At 42.9% G+C, this 19,478-nt stretch overlaps 2 protein-coding genes across 2 annotated transcripts in view; both read left to right on the plus strand.

The window, feature by feature from the left end:
* Positions 1-19,478, plus strand: part of LOC310791530 (NLR family CARD domain-containing protein 3-like) — a gene marked incomplete at its 3' end in the record, with an annotated part of 336,543 nt that overhangs the window by 118,591 nt on the left and 198,474 nt on the right. The window lies entirely within an intron of this gene.
* Positions 1-19,478, plus strand: part of LOC310791115 (NACHT, LRR and PYD domains-containing protein 3-like) — a gene marked incomplete at both ends in the record, with an annotated part of 59,539 nt that overhangs the window by 20,254 nt on the left and 19,807 nt on the right. The window contains 3 exon segments of the mRNA XM_083652816.1: positions 4,279-6,073; positions 11,678-11,851; positions 18,569-18,742. Coding sequence (XP_083508942.1) covers positions 4,279-6,073; positions 11,678-11,851; positions 18,569-18,742 — 2,143 coding nt within the window.

A 19,478-nucleotide genomic window follows, 5' to 3' on the forward strand; every position in this document is an offset into this window, starting at 1 on the left:
GTGTGTGTGTGTGTGTGTGTGCGCGCGCGCGCGCGTGTGTGTGTGTGTGTGTGAGAAAGAGAGACAGTGGCTCCTGCATGGCGAGCAGAGAGATGTGTGACACAGCAGTGAGTGTAGTGTGTGTCAGGGCTCGACATTAACGGCTGCCCGGTTGCCCCGGGCAACCAAAAAAAACATGGGGCAACCGTTTCTTGGTCTTTGGTTGCCCCAGGGGCAACCACGATTTAACATGCAACAAAATATGTACAGCAGCAAACAGCAAAATATACACCAAATAAATGTTTTAATACTTGTTGTGAGTGACATATATGTGACATTTTATTGTTGTTACAATCGGAACGATGTTACTAATTACCAGTCGGAACCTACGTGATGCATGCTGCACGTGCGGTATGTTTAACGAGTACTGACTTGGACAGGTGGGGCTGCTCGCACACAATCACAGCGGCTGCAAGACGCAAGAAGAACCGCGTCCGCCCGCAGCCCCGCACAGAAACAAAGGACGAGGAAATTGTCATTGAGGTGAAATACCCGTGCGTCTTTGAACGGGACGGAAAACGAATGCTATACTGCAAAGCATGTACGGTAGCCTACACGGCGAGTGTCCGCACGGAAAAGTGAGTCAAATCAGCAGACGCGCCCGTCCACAAGGCTGCTGTGCAGACGGCTTTCGCCTGGCCGTGCACACCCCGAATTGTGTAACTACGTGGACGCGGCTGGGCGGACAAAGTGGAGTTTTCAAGACTCCTGCTCACTTCTGCGAGCAGAAACCCACACAGTGTATAAAAGCTCCACACGTTTCCTCGTCAAGATTCAGTGTCTCTCATTTCCGTGCGACAGCCCAAACTTCAAGCATAATTCCAGCATAACGCTATACTGCAAAGCATGTAGCCTACAACAAGCCTACTACAACATACACCTCGATCAGGACATCCTTCAAAAACGTTTTACCACCGCGTATATGTGCTGAGGATGGAATGATTTGCATCCCTGGCCTGTCAGCCTCTCATACGGGGTGAGAGAGAGAGGGATTGCAGGGCCGCTTCTGGGCCTTTTGGGGCCCTATGCAACATCAGAGTGGGGGCCCCAAACCACTGTCATCATAGTATCCCTGAATGAACATGAGGAGGGTAGGCTACTTAATTATCAATAACGCTTTTAATTAATAAATTAAGCACAATATGAACAATAACTGTTAAAACATATATGAAAATGAAAGTTCACAAATATTAGTTAAATCCTTTCAGTGCAAATGCATTATAAAAACAAAAAATAAGATTTGTTTAGAAAACGAAATGACACAAATTTATTATTATTATTATTATCATTATTACTACTACTACACCCGGTGCGCACACTGAATAGGCCTATCTATATACTGTAGTGTATCAGCATTACACATACAGGGGTGAGCATTGGTAGTGTCTCAACTACAGATAGGAACTGATGTGTGGGAGTGTTGTATTGGGGAACACTATGCTGTGGGGATACTTCCGGAGAGAACTGAGCATGCGCATCAGTCTTCACACACTGCTACAAGAGAAGGTTGCTAGCTACGAGCGTGACAACCGCTGAGAGTTGTAATATAACTAACTGAGAATAAAGAACCTTGTACCATCAAGAAGCCTCTGCCTCATGACTTACCAGGAATGTTACAATACTATAGACTATTATACTTACTTTTCTGTCACATCGTCATTATTAAGCCGGCTTATGACTGCATAGTATCTTAATTACTCAAAATATAAGGCGACTAAAATTGGGCAACCATATTTTTATTCGGGCAACCAAAAGCTCTTGCCAGGTTGCCCCTCCGGCAACCACTTTTAAAAGTTAACGTCGAGCCCTGTGTGTTCAGACTATTTGTCAGTGAATAAATGCTACTACTGTACATATATATTTAAACATATTTCTGATGTCTGCATTGAGCCTCGTTAATAGTTTTTTTAATTACAAACCTGTTTGCCGTCACTTGTCCTTTGATCCGCGTCTTATCGTCTTTTTTCATTTAGTTTTTTTCTCTCTCGTTCTCCACATGCCGAGTGACCTGCTCACCAGAACATTACTCTGTGCTGAGCTCCATAAGAGTAATGTTATTATGGATATGATTAAAGATAAGATAAGGCTACTAATCATGTTCAACTGACATGATGCGATGATATTGTCGCACCAAGCACAGATACCTGTCCTGTACACGGACAGACTTTTAAAAGGGAGCTGTTGCTCGAAATGAGAGAAAACCTTGCTATGACAGTAAATAATTTTTTGAGTGTTTGATTATTTTAACACATTGACTGCCAGCCGTTTTTTTTTTGCTGTAGGTAGCTTCTGCCAAGCCGTTTTTTGAGGATTCTGGCTCATTTTACAAGAGCCGAGGATTCTTTTCTGCTTGGAGTTTGTGAACACAAAGTTCACAAAAGTACTAATAGAATGTGTGCTTTCTCTGTCTAAAAGAGTTAGTTTGTAGAGTTAGTAGTTATGTAGATATTAGCCGTTGAGTACAGCATGGTTTCAGCGTCTGAGAGTGAAAGCTGAGATAATCGCAGTTTTGTGAAATTCAATCAAACAGGCAGAACAGTCACTTTAACCATTTATTTTTGGCATCAGTGAGAGATCAGACATCCAAACAATATAGTTCCGAACGCCCTCTCCTTCAAACTCCTCCCCCCGTGGGCGTGTCTGGTGGCTTTCAGCCTGTGTTTGTCACAAGCGAGTGCTCTGCTGCTGCTGCTGCTGCTGCGAGTTTGAGCAGCCTCCCTCCCTGGCAGCGAGTGTGGATAGGGCTCACTCGTCTCTTGGGTTTGAGAGCCCCGATGAAGCCCCGTGCGACTCTAGGCTTTATGCTGCCCACCCAGTCCATTTCTGGAACCCCCCACCGCCGTGCGCAGCAGCGCGAAAGCGTCCCCGCCTACAGTATGAGAATGAGGCTCGTTCGTTTCTGGGTTTTCGGAATGCGTGCGATTCTGGCCTTTCTGCGGGCGTTTCAAAGTGTGTTTCACCCATAATCTATTATGCAAATTTGCAATCCCCCACGCCAGCACCGCTCTCCGCTCTCGGTGTGCTGCTGCTGGCGTGGCCGCTCTCGGGCGAGTCTGGTGACTGATGACTGTAAAATCGCCAAGCCATTTCCTTGAGAATGGCTTCCTCCCGCGGCTGCTTTTGGTTGACTTTCTCTCTGTCGGGAGAGCACCGTCGCCACCTAGCTGGTCGGTAAAATAGATTATACACATTCAATACTTCCAATATCTCCATAGGAGACGCGGGGGGCATTGATCCACGTAGCACCGTCAAAAAAAGTATATATTTTTTTTGACGACTCAACTCGTCATTGGCAGTGAACGGTTGGATTGTGTTTGACGAGTCAACTCGTCATTGGCAGTGAACGTGTTATGAACACTCTTTTGTGAATGTTTATTCACGTTAACTCGGGAGAGACTCAGCAGCATATCCGTTAAGGAGCGGGCGGCTGTCATAGACAAATGAGGGCGCACTCTGTCATAGCCTCAACACGAGACTCATCAGTCATTGAATGATGAGTCTCACGTTGAGGCTACTCTGGCACAAACTGGACCGTGCGTGAAGTCGCTCGCATTTAGTGTAGAGAACATCAGAATGAATTTACGAACTCACCCACTCCCAGCTCGCCAAAATTAACGTTTGAGAGTAAGGAGACTAAGGACAGGTGGTCAGCTCATTATGCGTCACATGCTGCGGCATGTGGAGGACGCTTTGACAGTAAGCAGGACGTGAGAGAAAAAATTAAAAAGAGGGAGACGCAGATCAAAGGACAAAGCGACGGCAAACAGGTATTATAGATTTTAATAACGAGGCTCATTGCGGCCATCAGAAACACGTTTAAATGTACAGTAAGTAGTAGCATTTATCCACTGCATTCACACACCTCTGGGCTGTGGCTGCCAGGCAGGCACTGCTGTCATAACACATATATACACACACAGCCCCAGCCCCCCAACCTGTCAGCCCCCCCGTCAACAACGATGCCATCGTCCATCGTGAAGTTTCACTGTAGAACCATCACGATGGCTATTTTGTTGACATCGCACAACCCTAGTGCACACTGAGAAACAAAACAGCACCACACCAGTTGTCTTTCACACTGAGCTGCACACAATCAGGACCTGTTTGTCCACTCACCACTGATGAGCTGAAGAGATGTCATGGAGTGGAGATACACATTTACCAGGAAATGTTCACATTTCTCATGTTTACCAAAACATCTGCTCACTGTTGTTCTTTGTTTGTTCTTTGTTCTTTCAGAAACTCAACAGCCACAACAAAAACACAAATCCAGTCTGAAGGAGAAGTTTCAGTTTTTGTTTGAGGGCATTGCTAAAGCAGGAAACCCAACACTTCTGAATCAGATGTACACAGAGCATTACCTCACAGAGGGAGGGAGTGGAGAGGTCAATGATGAACATGAGATCAGACAGATTGAAGCTGCATCCAGGAAACCAGTGAGACCAGAAACAACCATCAGATGTGAAGACATCTTTAATCCCTTACCTGGAAGAGACAAACCAACCAGAACATTGATGACAAAGGGAGTGGCTGGCATTGGGAAAACAGTCTTAACACATAAGTTCACTCTGGACTGGGCTGAGGACAAAGCAAACCAGGATATACAATTCATATTTCCGTTCACTTTCCGAGAGCTGAATCTGCTGAAAGATAAAGAGTTCAGCTTGGTGGAACTTCTTCATCTCTTCTTTCCTGAAACCAAAGAAGCAGAAATCTGCAGCTTTGACAAGTTCCAGGTTGTGTTCATCTTTGACGGTCTGGATGAGTGTCGACTTCCTCTGGACTTCAAGAACAACGAGATCCTGACTGATGTTACAGAGTCGACCTCAGTGGATGTGCTGCTGACAAACCTCATCAAGGGGAATCTGCTTCCCCTTGCTCGCCTCTGGGTAACCACACGACCTGCAGCAGCCAATCAGATCCCTGGAAAGTTTGTTGACATGGTGACAGAGGTGAGAGGCTTCACTGACGAACAGAAGGAAGAGTACTTCAGGAAGAGATTCACAGATGAGCAGCAGGCCAAAAGAATAATCAAAGACATCAAGACGTCACGAACCCTCTACATCATGTGCCACATCCCAGTCTTCTGCTGGATCACTGCTACAGTTCTGGAGGATCTGTTGAGATCCAGTGAGGGAAAGAACCTGCCAAAGACCCTGACTGAGATGTACATCCACTTCCTGGTGGTTCAGTCCAGACAAGGGAACATCAAGTATCATGAGAGAGCTGAGACAGAGACCAGGGAGATGATTCTCTCTCTGGGAAAATTGGCTTTTGAGCAGCTGGAGACAGGCAACCTGATCTTCTATGAAGCCGACCTGACAAAGTGTGGCATTGATATCACAGCAGCCTCAGTGTACTCAGGAGTCTTCACACAGATCTTTAAAGAGGAGTGTGTGCTGTACCAGCAGGAGAAGGTCTTCTGTTTTGTCCATCTGAGCATTCAGGAGTTTCTGGCTGCTGTCTACATGTTCCACTGTCACACAAACGGGGATGAGAGGGTGCTGGAGACATTCCTGAAAGAAGAAGAAGAAGAAGCTGGTGAACAATCCCTGGATGTCTTCCTGAGGAGAGCCATGGTCAAATCCCTGAAGAGTAAAAATGGCCACCTTGACCTCTTTGTCCGCTTCCTTCATGGCCTCTCACTGGAGTCCAGCCAGAAACTCTTACGAGGCCTGCTGGGTCAGACAGAGAGCAGGCCTGAAAGCATCCAGAGAGCCATCAGTAACCTGAAGAAGATGAACACTGATGTTAAAAAAGGAGAAGACTACAATACATCTCCTGAAAGAAGCATCAACATCTTCCACTGTTTGATTGAGATGAATGACCAGTCAGTACACCATGAGATCCAAAAGTTCCTGAAGTCAGAAAACAGATCAGAGAGTAAACTCTCTGAGATCCACTGCTCAGCTCTGGCCTACATGCTGCAGATGTCAGAGGAGGTTCTGGATGTGTTCGACCTGGAGGCCTACAACACATCAACAATGGGGCGACAGAGACTGATCCCAGCTGTGAGGAACTGCAGGAGGGCTCGGTTAGTACTCCGTTAGTAACAGTATAGAACAGTGTAGACAAGCAGTTTTCAAAGTGTGAGGCGCGACGTGGCGCGGAAAAAATATAAGAAAATCCACAGCCCCACCGGACATATCACAAAAGTAGCGTTTGCGGTTGTCTGCAGAGAGCCTGATGACGGAATTTACGTCACGCAGACCGTGGCTTCATCCGGGGGCACAGCACCAACAGTCTGCCTCTGTGAGGTGAGCTCAGGCTGTCAGAGGAGAAACCAGGAAGAAGGAAAATGCATTATTTTTTTAAATCCGTGTTTCACCAATCCGATTGCAGCAGTTCTTTTTATGTACATCAAACACATTATATGGTCATATTTTTGTATCTGTTGGGGAGCTATTTCAGACAAATTCTACAAGATTTATGGGGCTGGGGAACCGTCTGTCCACGCTGGCCAGCCTGGCTGCAGACACAGTCCATAGAGGATGAACATGCAGAGAACTCAACATTTACTTGATACACTGCACGGGGCGGGTATCCTGCTAGTTATAATAAAGATGTTAAAGATGCTAAAAAAACGACTAAAAGTCCTTCAGAGTGGATAAAGATGTATAAAATGTTTAAAAGAGGTTATTTGAAAATAGCAGGATAAATAGGTTTTAAAATATTAAAGAATTTAGGATAAAGATTTTTACAACATCTTTGGAACTCCTTATGCCCGAGTGGAGCATAGAACAATAATAGTAGCTAATAATGGCAATAACAAATGGTGTGTGTTTGTGTGTGTGTGTGTGTGGGGAGGAGGGGGTGTTGGTCTATACTCTATAGCCGTTTTCCCACATGCGCTTTGTACCGCTAAATGACCGGAACGTGGTCTAATGCCTTCATGTGGGAAAGTTGTTGTTCCGGTATAAGCGCGACCCCGTCGTCGCGGACATTTCACCAGTTTCGAGCCAGTCAGAAGAGCGGTATGCGCGATAACGGATACAAGTGAGAAACGGGTCCAGTCATTTTCCGCGACACTGGTCCTTCAATCATGGGCGAGGTGTACACACGTTGCTTAATGTTCACTTCCAGCATGCATCATCTAATCATTTGCGCACATCAAAGCAAACTACTTCCACATTTCGCTTCGTGCATTTGCTTTCTCTACATACATACAAGCGTTGGGCAGCTTGCAAGCCTCTGCCATTCTCGCTGTGTCTGTCCTGTGTCAGGCTGCTGCGAAGTGCGGAGGACTGAAGAAGGACTGGCCTCTCTCGAGCAGAGAGGGAAGGGGGTTAATCGGCTGTGTTTATTACGCTGGCTTGACGCTACTCTTAAGTCAAACGAGTGTGATTTATTGTGTGACAAGCGAACTTATTTCACCATCAGAGTTTTGCCGACCCCCCAAATAAGCTCCCCCCGCCCCCCAACATACAGGCAATTTCGCTGCTAGATTCCCACATGCGAGCGCTCAGGTGTGAAGGGAAATTCAGGGAAATGTCCGATATTGACTTACAGGTAATTTTCCGGTACGCATGTGGGAAAACGGCTTATATGTTCTCTGAGGGGAGGTGCAGTCTCCCACACTTTGAAAACCCCTGGTGTAGACTAGAGTGACCTTCATACCTGCCACCATCAGTTACAATATTTCATACCAATGATTAAGATTCAAGATTCAAAAACGTTATTGTCTGTTACAACGCAACAGACATTTTTCCTTCCACCAGGCTCAGGTGCATGTTACAAAACACATTAAAAACACACAGACGCATATAATAAAAACTGACAAAAAAACTGACAAAAGCTGTGTTAAGATGTTAAAAGTGCAGTGCCCATTTAAAAGACAATACTAGTAATAATACTAATGTATTATATAAACCATATATATACATACCTGTATAAACTATAGCCTATATATAAACTGTATAATCTTTTTTTATATATATATATAAACTGTATAAAAATATATATATATATATATATATGTGTGTGTGTGTGTGTGTGTGTGTGTGTGTGTGTGTGTGTGTGTGTGTGTGTGTGTGTGTGTGTGCGCGCAGGAACTAATCTCCCATGCAGACCCTGGCACCGTGACATGATTGCTAGCTACCTAACTACTTGTGTATGAAAGTTTCCCCCAGTCTTCTCCTGCCTTCAGCTCATGTTAGAAATATCATAATTACAGAGAGTCACATGACCGAGCTGACAAAGTGGTAAATATGACGCTGTAGGCTCAAAACTTTAAAAGTTACTAAACCCCAACCAAATCTGTGGTGAAGCCAGACTGACTCTAATGGTGTCAGGCTGTTCTACTGAGCTGTTTTACCACAACTGAACAGCCTGTGGAGCTCACACTGAAATCTCCATCATTTTTCATTATTTTCTTAAACTGTTTTTTACAGAAATGCTTTAATATGACACAATTGCCTTCATGTATTTTTTTCTGTTTGGTTTATGCTTATATTATACATTAATCACTTTTGGAAAATGTCAAATTCTATAGTATAAATTATTGTTATTATTATTAGGAGGAGGAGGAGTGCTTAATAGGTTTTGATTAGGATGCTGGTCTCAGCTCTGCTTTGATAATCTCTCATTTCACATTAAATGTGTAAACAGTCTTTCTGTCTGTGAACTCTGAGACCTCAGCTCTGAAGTTCTGGGTTCTGGGTTTTCAGGCCCGGCGCACCTGTGGTTGTGCCTTAAGGTAAACCAGGCGTGGCCATGCTAAATCCTCACGTTTGCTCAATTCTTTGCGCTTAGAGCTCTGAAAAGCAGGTCTAAAACCCCGCTGCACCTGAGTGCACAATTATTCTCCGCACTGCTCCAGCAGTGCACGGGAAATCCTTGGGGCCCTATCTTGGTACAAGCGCTATCCGCTTTTTGCGCTTGAGTCCGGGTTTGCGCGCCTTACGTCTTATGCTATCGTCCGCCTCCCGCCAGTGCCAATTTGTGTGTTGGGCACGATGCCTTCCAGTTTTGCGCGGGCGTCTGGGCCAAACACAGGTGTGGGCGTGCCCCAAGCCAATCCAGGTGTGTCCCCGCAATCCTTGCCTTCTGCTATCGTCAGCAAGCACACAATTCTTTGCGCACGGATGTCTCATTAAAATACAAATGCCAGAACATCAAATTCTGCTGCTAAAATTGGGTAACAGCAGATTACTCAGTGAGGCAATCAACTATTATTCACTGAAAAACTTTATCACATGTAAAGTGCCACAATCATGCTGATATCCTCTTTCTACAGTGGGCTAACCCCCCAAAACCTTGTGTGCGCACACACACACACACACACACACACACACACACACACACACACAGTACTTTGAGCAAGTTGTGTGGGCCAGTGATACAGTAACCCCCTTCCCTGCAATTGCACGCATGCAATAGCCTATTAAGATGAACCTGGCACTTGGGACAATTTTGATATGTTGAAATAGGCTAGAATTAAATTCTCACACATCCCTGCCTATTAAAGAAACAAATATTTTTACATGTGTATGTTATCGCCTATTTATATGAACAAAACGTCTAATGCACGTGGACAACCATATGACACTTGCACATATGAATTGGAGGGAATGAAAGGAGCGACACTGATTGGTTGTGTGGATGATAACGCCCGCACCAAGCCTGCACGCCTCTGAATAATTTCCAGAGTTAATCCTGCATAAATCACTGTGGTGCTGGGACAAGTGGCATTTTGCGCATCACAGAGAATAGCAGATGATTTGGGAACATCCATTAATTTGTGCTGCGCCCGGCGCAAGCGCTAAATTACCGCTTTTGCCACGATAGGGCCCAGTGTTATTGTTATGTGATGGTGTTGATGCGATGTTTGATGCGATGCTGTGGAGATGTCCAAATTACGCATGGAGATTACAGTGTCCATCGTGCAATTTCATTCAAATTCATTTGCAGAAACAGTTAAATGCCATCCTTAAAATGAATAGACAACACCTGTTTGATACCTGTTTGAGTTTATGTGAAAATTATGAGGTGAAAATGTTTTGTTAATATGATTGATTATACCCCCCCTCTCTCTCCGAAACCGCACGCGTGCACACACACGCACACCATACTACATCATACTGCATCGTCCAGATTAATTAATCATCAATGCCTTAATGCCAATTAATAGCCTACTATAATATTAGTCTACAATTATGCCTCCCCTTTGAGTAGCCTACATACAGTACATCTGTCAGTTCCCATCTCCCTCCCTCAGGAAGAAAATAGGATACAAATAGGGGGTAATGGGAAATTAATTGAGAAAACTTGGACATTGTAGCCTACTTGCAATATTATTGTCAATCAAATGTCCCTGTTTCCCCGTTGCAAAAACGTTTCTATTTTCCAGCCAACTAAAGAACCAGAATTGCATAAATTAAAAGCTGCAAATCACAGATGTTTTTAAATGATGTGATGATTGTTGTGAGATGTCAACACACTTGAGCACGCCCCCATTTTGCAGTGTGCTCAGCACTAAACACACGCAAGCACTAAATTACAGCTTTTACGACGATAAGGCTCCTGGTCTCAGCTCTGAAGTCCTGGGGCTCTATCTATATTTGTAGTAATTCACATGTATTAACTCTCACATGTAAAAAGGACACAGACTCACTGCTTGCCTCTAACGTGAAGGTGATAGTAGGAACTCTAGAATTAAGAAATTCCTTCAACCCCTCCAGCTCCTCAGATGAACCAGTGAACACAAAACAAATCATCAATGTATCTACCAACATTTGACAAAAGAACAAGAAGGATTGTTCTTATAAACATAATCAACCTCAAATTTGCCTTGTTTTATATATGAGGTCACACCCATTCTCCCATTCTCTCATTAACACTGAGGAAAGCCACAGGCTGAAACACCTCTGTTCACTGCTGCTGTGTGGATTAAAACCTTTTTTTCATACTTGACCTGTAAGTGCTGCTAGTTCCATTTGACTTTTCAGTATTTGCTTGAGCCTAAACTGAGTGAAGAAAAGATATGGCTATAGGCTACAATACAATAAGCCCTATTGTATTACCTGCCTTCATCTGAGAAGTCCATTGCCTCCCTTTCTCTCTCTCCCTATCTCTATACAGTATATCTCTCATTCTCTCTTGGCAATGTAAATAAATAAATAGATAATGATAGATAGAGTTCATTTGCAGAAACAGTTAAGTGCCATTCTTAAACTGAATAGACAACACCTGTTTGATAGTCCTGGGAGTGCACATTAAAAAATAACATCATTTGGGTGATTTATGTGAAAATTATGAGGTGAAAATGATTATGATCGATAATACAAATATGTGCCGGGTTCTCCACACCCACAAACGGTATTAAAGGGAGTGAGAGACGGGAATCTGATTGGTTTGATTGATGTGATGCCCAGGGTCTGGGCTTTACATCAATCAAACCAATCAGTGTGGCCTGCATCATTCTTGCCTGCACAGGTGATAAGCACGCCCATTTCATGATTTTGCATGGAGCACACAGGCATTTTGCACAGCAGGGAGAATAGCAGAGGGTTTGGTCACGCCTCCAAATTGCACTAGTGCCCGTCGTTAAACACCGCACAAGCACTAATCAGTGCGTTTGCGAGACCAGGGCCCCTGGTCTCAGCTGTGAAGTTCAACTTCTTCTTTATTCTTTATTCAGATTGAGGTTCTGCTGGTTGACAGAGGCTCACTGTGAAGTCGTGGCCTCAGCTCTGAAGTCCAACCCCCATCTGACAGAACTGGACCTGAGTGAGAGCAACCTGCAGGGTTCAAAACAAGTGAAGCTGCTCTGTGCTGGACTGGAGAGTCCACACTGCAGACTGGAGACTCTGAGGTCAGACATCATATTTAATAATGTGCTGATATGAATATTATATGGATTTTGTAATGTGTGGACGTCTGTATAGAGTCGATCAATCTGAAATCAGACATGGTCTGGTTTTAGGGCCTTAGATCTCAAATTCTACTCATGTTGTTGGCCTTAATCATTTTACTCTGGAGAGGAGAGAGAGGGAGAGTCATATAGGCCCTAATTCATCTGATTACTAATTTGCAACTTCTTTGATTCTGTTATATAATACTTGCTTTCTTGCCTTTACAGGATGGCATTACCGGTAATCAACCCACTTTGTATCATATATAATCTCAGTAATATAAGCACATGGGCAGCCTTTATCTTCTCTCTGTTTACTTCACGGAGAAAAATGCTCCTGCTCCTGTCTGCAGAAACTCTGCCCCCGTCAGCTGCAAGTCATTAAGGCTCCTTAAGGCTCTCAATGCATTCTCCGTGGATGTGCGCATACTTAAAAAAAATAAAATAAACAATAACAGCCGCCCTCGAGCACATTCCACGTCTCCAGCAGAACTTCCGCAGCCCCGTTGTGACGCGTTGTGACGTAAACCGCGTCACAACGGAGCGCTTTGCCAGAGGAGGAAATGGGAGATCTCCGTGAGGAAAACACAGAGAGAGGTAAACACTGCCCATGTGCTTATATTACCAAGATTATTAATGATACAAAGTGGGTTGATTACCAGTAAAGCCATCCTTTAAAGTATTGTATCTATTTGTGTTCTTTCTTTTTGTTGTGTCAAACTCTTCCAACAGGCTGGCAAGTTTGACACAAAACAACAACACACCAAACCTCCATCCAAAAACACATAACAGTAGTACAGTAGATCAGGCTGCCATCAAAGCCCTGTGAAGCTGATATTAGTCATAATGAGTTTATGAAGTCTGTCTTCAGTCAAATGTGAAGAAAGAGAAAGTGGATTATATCACACAGCATCAGACTCCAATGCTTCATGTATCACAAACATCCACCACTGCAAATTTAGCATGCTATGGTATTGTTTCAGTGGTGTTGATGTGACTGGAGCTACCAGAGCCACACACACACACACACACACACACACACACACACACACACACACACACACACACACACACACACACACACACAGAGTGATAACTAAGTTGAACAATGAATCTAACATTAAAAATAGCTACTGTAGCAGGGACAGGGTACAGTGTCCCTGCTACAGTAGCTACTTTGAATGCTAGATTCAGTTATAGCCAGTTTACAGTAGGCCTGACTGAGCAGTGAGCGCTGAACTGCAGGTATTTATGGTGAAAATCCTGAAAGCATTTTATGTTATCTTAAGCTGATGAATCTGGCTAACTCAGTTAGCTGGCAAGCTAGTAGGTCTAGATCAATTTTAGGCAGTGTAGCCACTATGAGTTAGCCAACGTTAGTTGACAAATGGTCTCAGTTAGCTGAAGCTGACAATTCAATCAGAAACTAAAAAAAAAAGCTGTCCAGCTAAATGCTTTCGGTACTTTAAGTGATAGAACACAACCACAATCACTTACCCGGTTTCTGAAGTGGATCTCCGCCGGCCATCCCTGCGGGAGACACTAATTGGGCTTGGAAATCAATCCCAGAATGCAATCCAAATCAATCCCAGAATCCAATTCAATGCAAGATTGCGCATTGCATCTTGCATCTCAGTGATGGCATCATTGATGATGTCATCAGTGATGTCATCCTTCCTGGCTGAGGCTATCCACCTTATTTCTAGCTGCCATGATGCCTGATGGGTGCTTCTTCCGCTTCCGGTGTAATAGACTGTTTTACAGTCTATGGTTTTAACTTGACAAAAAAAACGTCTATGAGGATTTTACAGCAGAGCTATTCTGCTCTACAGCCGTGTCGTTCGGGTGCTGGGATAACGTAATGCATTGTGGGTAGTCAGCTACTGTGGCTAATGCTAGCGGCTAGCGTAATAGTTACTTTACATTTCAGTAAAACGCCACTGAATGACCAAATTGATTTAACTTTTAACCATTTCGAGTAACACTGTCTCCATACGGACCCCCAGCGTTGGTTAGTTGTTTATAACGTGACTATATTTATAACTTTTATAACGTACTCCAGTTTCCGGTTTATAATTCGGGTCTGCAGCCGAGTATAACAAAGGAAATGGCAAGCTGCAACAATAAGTCACGTTAAACTGGACCTTGTACCCACAATTTTTTTTTACAGTTGGGCATTCAAAAATAAGGTGGATATAAATTCAGTGATGATGTCATCAGTGATGATGTCATCACTGATGTCATCCGTGATGCTGTCATCAGTGATGTCATAGAGCAGGCGAGGCCGCAATGCGCAGTGGTCATCAGTGATGTCATAGAGAGGCGAAATATGAATGGCAGTGAACGGAGAATAACGTTACTTTTTTGATCCCGTTTGAGTTGTGCCACAGGGTGCCAACATTCATTTTGTCAATTTAAAACATAACTTTGCATGTCAAGAAAGTCGCAGTTTGTCGACTGCACTATAAGTTATAAATCAGAAAGACTACATACGCTGTCGCCTAAGTGACGTCACTTTCTCTACCGGCAAAGCTGAAGACCGGCGATATGCAACAAGCTTCCACGAGCTATGTAGTTTTTATACGAAACTAACCCCTGCGTTTCAGTTTGACGACAAACTGCGACTTTCTTTACATGCAAAGTTATGTTTTAAATTGACAAAATGAACATTGGCACCCCGTGGCACAATTCAAACAGAATCAAAAAAGGAACGTTATTCTCTGTTCACTGCCATTCATATTTTTTTCAACGCTGGTACAGGAAGTGACGTTTCACTTTGGCTCTCTATAAGAGCAAGTGAGCCAGCACAGCGGGTGAGCTGCAGGGTGGACATGCCGCCTAGCAGCTGTAATAATTTGAATTGTTATAATAGTATGATCAGATCTCGGTCACCAATCATACATGTTGCTACCCTTGAAACAAGAGAAAAATAAATAAGAAAACAATCAATACGACTACCTTCTCCTCTAGGCCAGTGGTTTTCAAAGTGGGGTCCAAAAAAACTATTTTCACTATAATTCCATCCATAAGTATCACAATGACAGAATACATGACTATTTTGGTCATGGGTTTCATACACTTTCTGTAATAAAACATCCAAAAGCAAATATCTTATCAGATGGGGGACCCTGAGACAAAATCTTATCAAATGGGGGTCTGTGGTCTAATTTGTGTCAGTTTAGGCCACCGCTCTACACCATGTGTATCTGTTTAAGTCAGGATTCTGTATAGCCTCCAAATGTCCACTAGATCTAGAGATGCCTTCATTCCTTGAATTTCACAGAGAGCCTGCATGGTTATTGTAGGAATGAGTACCTGCTCAGTGCTCACCTTTGTTTATATTTAAAACTGTATTTAAATTTCCAACTATGATATTTTGGTTATTCTCTTGAGAAGAGATAATACTATGGATTTCCTCTAAAAGATTGGATTATCTCCATTTGGAGCATATATTGATTATATTGATATTATAAGTAGAGCTGGGTATTGGTTCAAATTTCAAGAATCGATTCGATTCCGATTCACAAGGTTGCGAATCGATTAATCCCGATTCGATTCGATTCCGATTCGATTAATTTCAATATCGATTTGGTTAGTTATACCAAAACGTGTTTTTTGAGCTGTAACCTGAATAACATGACTGTCCAGTTATGTAACACAGGGGTTCCCAACCTTTTTTGCGCCAAGTAGATAGATGGGGAAAAAAAGTTGCAGACCGGTTGTCAATTTTAATATATTTACTCACCAGGTGGTGACAAATATACAAATATACAAATAACAAATAACAAATAACAGCCTTTTCATCTGTCAATAAAGACACTTTCACAATTATGCACAGTGATTTGATTTCAGCCTATATAATTTCTAAAAGTAGATATTAATGATCAAACATTTCCATTTATGTAGCCTACAGTATTTATGTTTTTGTTTCAACTGCAAACATGAATAAACGTCAACTTGAAACTATGTTTCAACTACCACACACAGCATAATATTTTAGCCTGTTTATTAAAAAATAATAATAATAATAATAATAAAATCGATCTCTGGACATATGAATCGATATCAAAGGATTAAAATTAAAATCGATAAAAAATCGGAGAATCGATTTTTTTTAACCCAGCCCTAATTATAATTTATCTATTGTAACATGTAGCATAGATCTCTATCTTCCATTCTCATCAGTTTGGACAGCGTGGACTGTGTGTTGCAGTTCCTTCTTTTTTCTGACCCCCCCCCCCCCCCCCCCATTTTCCCCTAGTTTTAATTGGCCAATTTCCCCCTGCTGCCCCACTTGGTGCTCCAACCTCTGCCGATCTGGGGAGAGCTGTAGACTAGCACCATGCTTCCTCTGACACATGCGCAGTTGCCAGCCGCTTATTTTCACCTGACAGCGGGGAACTACACCAGCAGGACATAGCACGTGGGAGGATCACGCTATTGCCACCAGTTTCCTTCCACCCTGAACAGGCACCCCAACCAACCAGAGGAGGCGCTAGAGCAGTGACCAGGACACACCCATAATCCGGCTTCCCACCTGCAAACACAGCCAATCGTGCCTGTATGGACACCCGACCAAGCCGGAGGTAGCATGGGGCCGTGAACCTGTGACCCTTGTGTTGTTGCAGTTCCTTCTTAAACAAAATCATAGCCCCCCTACTATTTCTAAGGCCATGACTAATATATATATATATCCCCAGTCCATTCGGATTTCCATTTTAACACGTTCACTGCCAACGACGTATTACTCCGTCAAAAAAAATCCAACAGTTCACTGCCAATGACGTATTACTCCGTCAAAAAAATGAATTTTTTTTTTTTGACCGTGGGATGTGCATCTAACCCTTTTACATCTCTTATATAATTATTGAAGCCACCGAACGTTTACAACCCATTCCACCGACCCACTTAATGGCGACAGTGCTCTCCCAGACTAGAGGAAGGCAAGCAAAAAGCAGTTTCCTCGAAGCCATTCTCATGAAAATGGATTGGCGAAAACGCTTTCGTTTTCGCGCTGATTGCTGGCGGTGCGGGATTGCAAATTTGCATAATAGATTACGGGTGGAACACACTTTGAAACACGCAGCATAAATATGACCAGAATCGCAAAAGCTTCATCAAAGCTCTCAACCAAAACTCCAAGAAGCGAGCGAGTCCATCCAGACTTCCTCAAAGAGCGGCCGCGCAGACAGGCACAGCAGCAGCAAAGCAATGAGCCTGGTGACGCGAGGTTACAGCAGCAGCAACGAGCTTGTGACACGGCCGCTACAGCCAAGAAGACACACACGGAGGGAGGAGTTGGAAGCAGAGGGGGGTTTCCTGCTGTTATGGAGGAAATTACTGTTCAAAACTATTGTGTAGATGTCTGACGTCTTACTGATGCCAAAAATGAATGGTTAAAGTGACTGTTCTATCGAATTTCACAAAAAGCCGTTTATCTCAGAATAATTTTTCTGACGCTGAAACCATGCTGTATTCAACTGCTAATGCTTACATAACTACCGTAAATTCCGGACTATAAGCCGCACCGGTGTATAAGCCGCACCTGCAAAGTTGACTATTTTTTTCTTATATAAGCCGCACCGGACTATAAGCCGCGGGTGTTTTAATGTTTTTTTTTTTTTTTTTTTTTTTTTTTTTTATTGTGTTTTAATGTTTAATTACCATATGTAAGGGTTCATGCACAGAGGGGATTGTCGGGAGAGAGATGGCTGTTTGAGGAAGCTCCCATTTATTAACATTTCAACAAAACAACATAACACAACACCACCTGTGTTGTTTTTTACAGTGCACACAGTGTCATACAGTGTCATACAGTGTGGTGAAAAGAGGGCAAGAGAGGAAATTAAAACTTATTATAGTTATATAGGATTTATAGTTAGAAAGAGTGCTAAAAAAGAGAGATTTTTTTTTTTTTTTTTTGAAAAAATCCATAGATAAGCCGCACCGTTATATAAGCCGCAGGGGCCAAAAAACGGGAAAAAAGGTGCGGCTTATAGTCCGGAATTTACGGTACTAACTCTACAAACTAACTCTTTTAGACAGAGAAAGCACACATTCTATTAGTTCTTTTGAGATATTGTGTGTTCACAAAATCTTAGCAGAAAAGAATCCTCGGGTCTTGAAAGATGAGCCAGAATCCTCAAAAAAACCCTCTGGCAGAACCTACCTACAGTAAAAAAAAAAACGGCTGGCAGTGAATGTGTTAACTCACTTCCTAGATTTGATAAAACCCTGCAATATTTGATTTGCTCTGATCTGTTGCTTCCGTATAGACAATTGGAGGGTTCAGGTTAAGTTAGGGTCCAGTTAGGGTTAAGTTCCCCATCCAATTCAAATTCTGCTTTTATTACAACTTTTCCAGATAAACTGCCATCTGAAAATTGTGTCCCCAAAAAAGTGGATTCTGGACCATAACTAAATATTTATTTATTTATTTTAAACTACTTGGCATTTAGATGTATTCATCTGGTCTGTTACAGAAAGTTTTCAAGGAAAATGGGCTAATCCTGAAACAGAGGAGTGACAGTCTGTCTGGTTTCAGATGGAAAGACTATATAAGGCTGACATGATGCTGATCCACACTGACAACATGCTGAAGTCCATTGGATTATAAGACACTGGATTGGTTAAAGCTTTAATGGAATATTGTATTTTATTGCTTTATTCTTTATTCAGATTGAGTGGTTGCAGCTTGTTGGAGACTGACTGTGAAGTTCTGACCTCAGCTCTGAAGTCCATCTCCTCCCATCTGAGAGAGCTGGACTTGAGTTACAATGACCTGCAAGATTCAGGATGGAACCTGATCTCTGTTGGACTGGACAGTCCAGAATGCAGACTGGAGACTCTCAGGTAAAGTCAGTTTACAGTTTTTCTCAGTTGATTCAACACATTTCCCAAACTGAGGTCCATTCTCTCAAAACAGGATTCCTGAATCTGCAAAGGTTGTCCTGAAGGTTTTACTTGATGATTTGACTTTTATTGATACAGCTTCACGCCAGTGAAGCTAGTTGAACATAGAGCAGCTAGATGTTAAACAGTGGAAAGGTGACATCATCATCTACCCAGTTTTAACATCTGTCCTCTGGTTACTAGTTAGATAATTCATATTAAAATGTCACTGAACACATTTAAAGCAGGCTAGTTTTGGTCCTGAATTACACTGTGGAGATAGTTAGTTCCCTGTGAGCTGAGACTGTGGAAAGCCTTCCTGAGCTACTGAGGCTGCAGATTTACTATCCATTTGTTTTTAAAGTGTTTCCTAATTTATATCCACTTTTTTATTTTTTCATGGCTCGTTGTGCAGCATAACAAATCATGTGCCATTTTGGAGGATTTATTGATCCAATCACCTTATAGCACCATGTGTGGAAATCAAACCAGTTTTCCTGTCAGTGTTAGTGGGGACCTGCTTTAGACCAGGGCCTCAACAGTACAGTCTGTCAGTAGAAATCATACAATGATGACATTACATAAGGGTCAGTAAGCCTCATCAACACAGTCTGTCAGTAGAAATAATACAATCATGACACAATATAACAATAGCATGTCTTCTTGTGCTTCAGGCTGAGTGTCTGTCAGCTGTCAG

This window comes from Poromitra crassiceps (genome assembly GCF_964638095.1).
Source record: "Poromitra crassiceps genome assembly, chromosome: 16".
Classification (NCBI taxonomy): Eukaryota; Metazoa; Chordata; class Actinopteri; order Beryciformes; family Melamphaidae; genus Poromitra; species Poromitra crassiceps.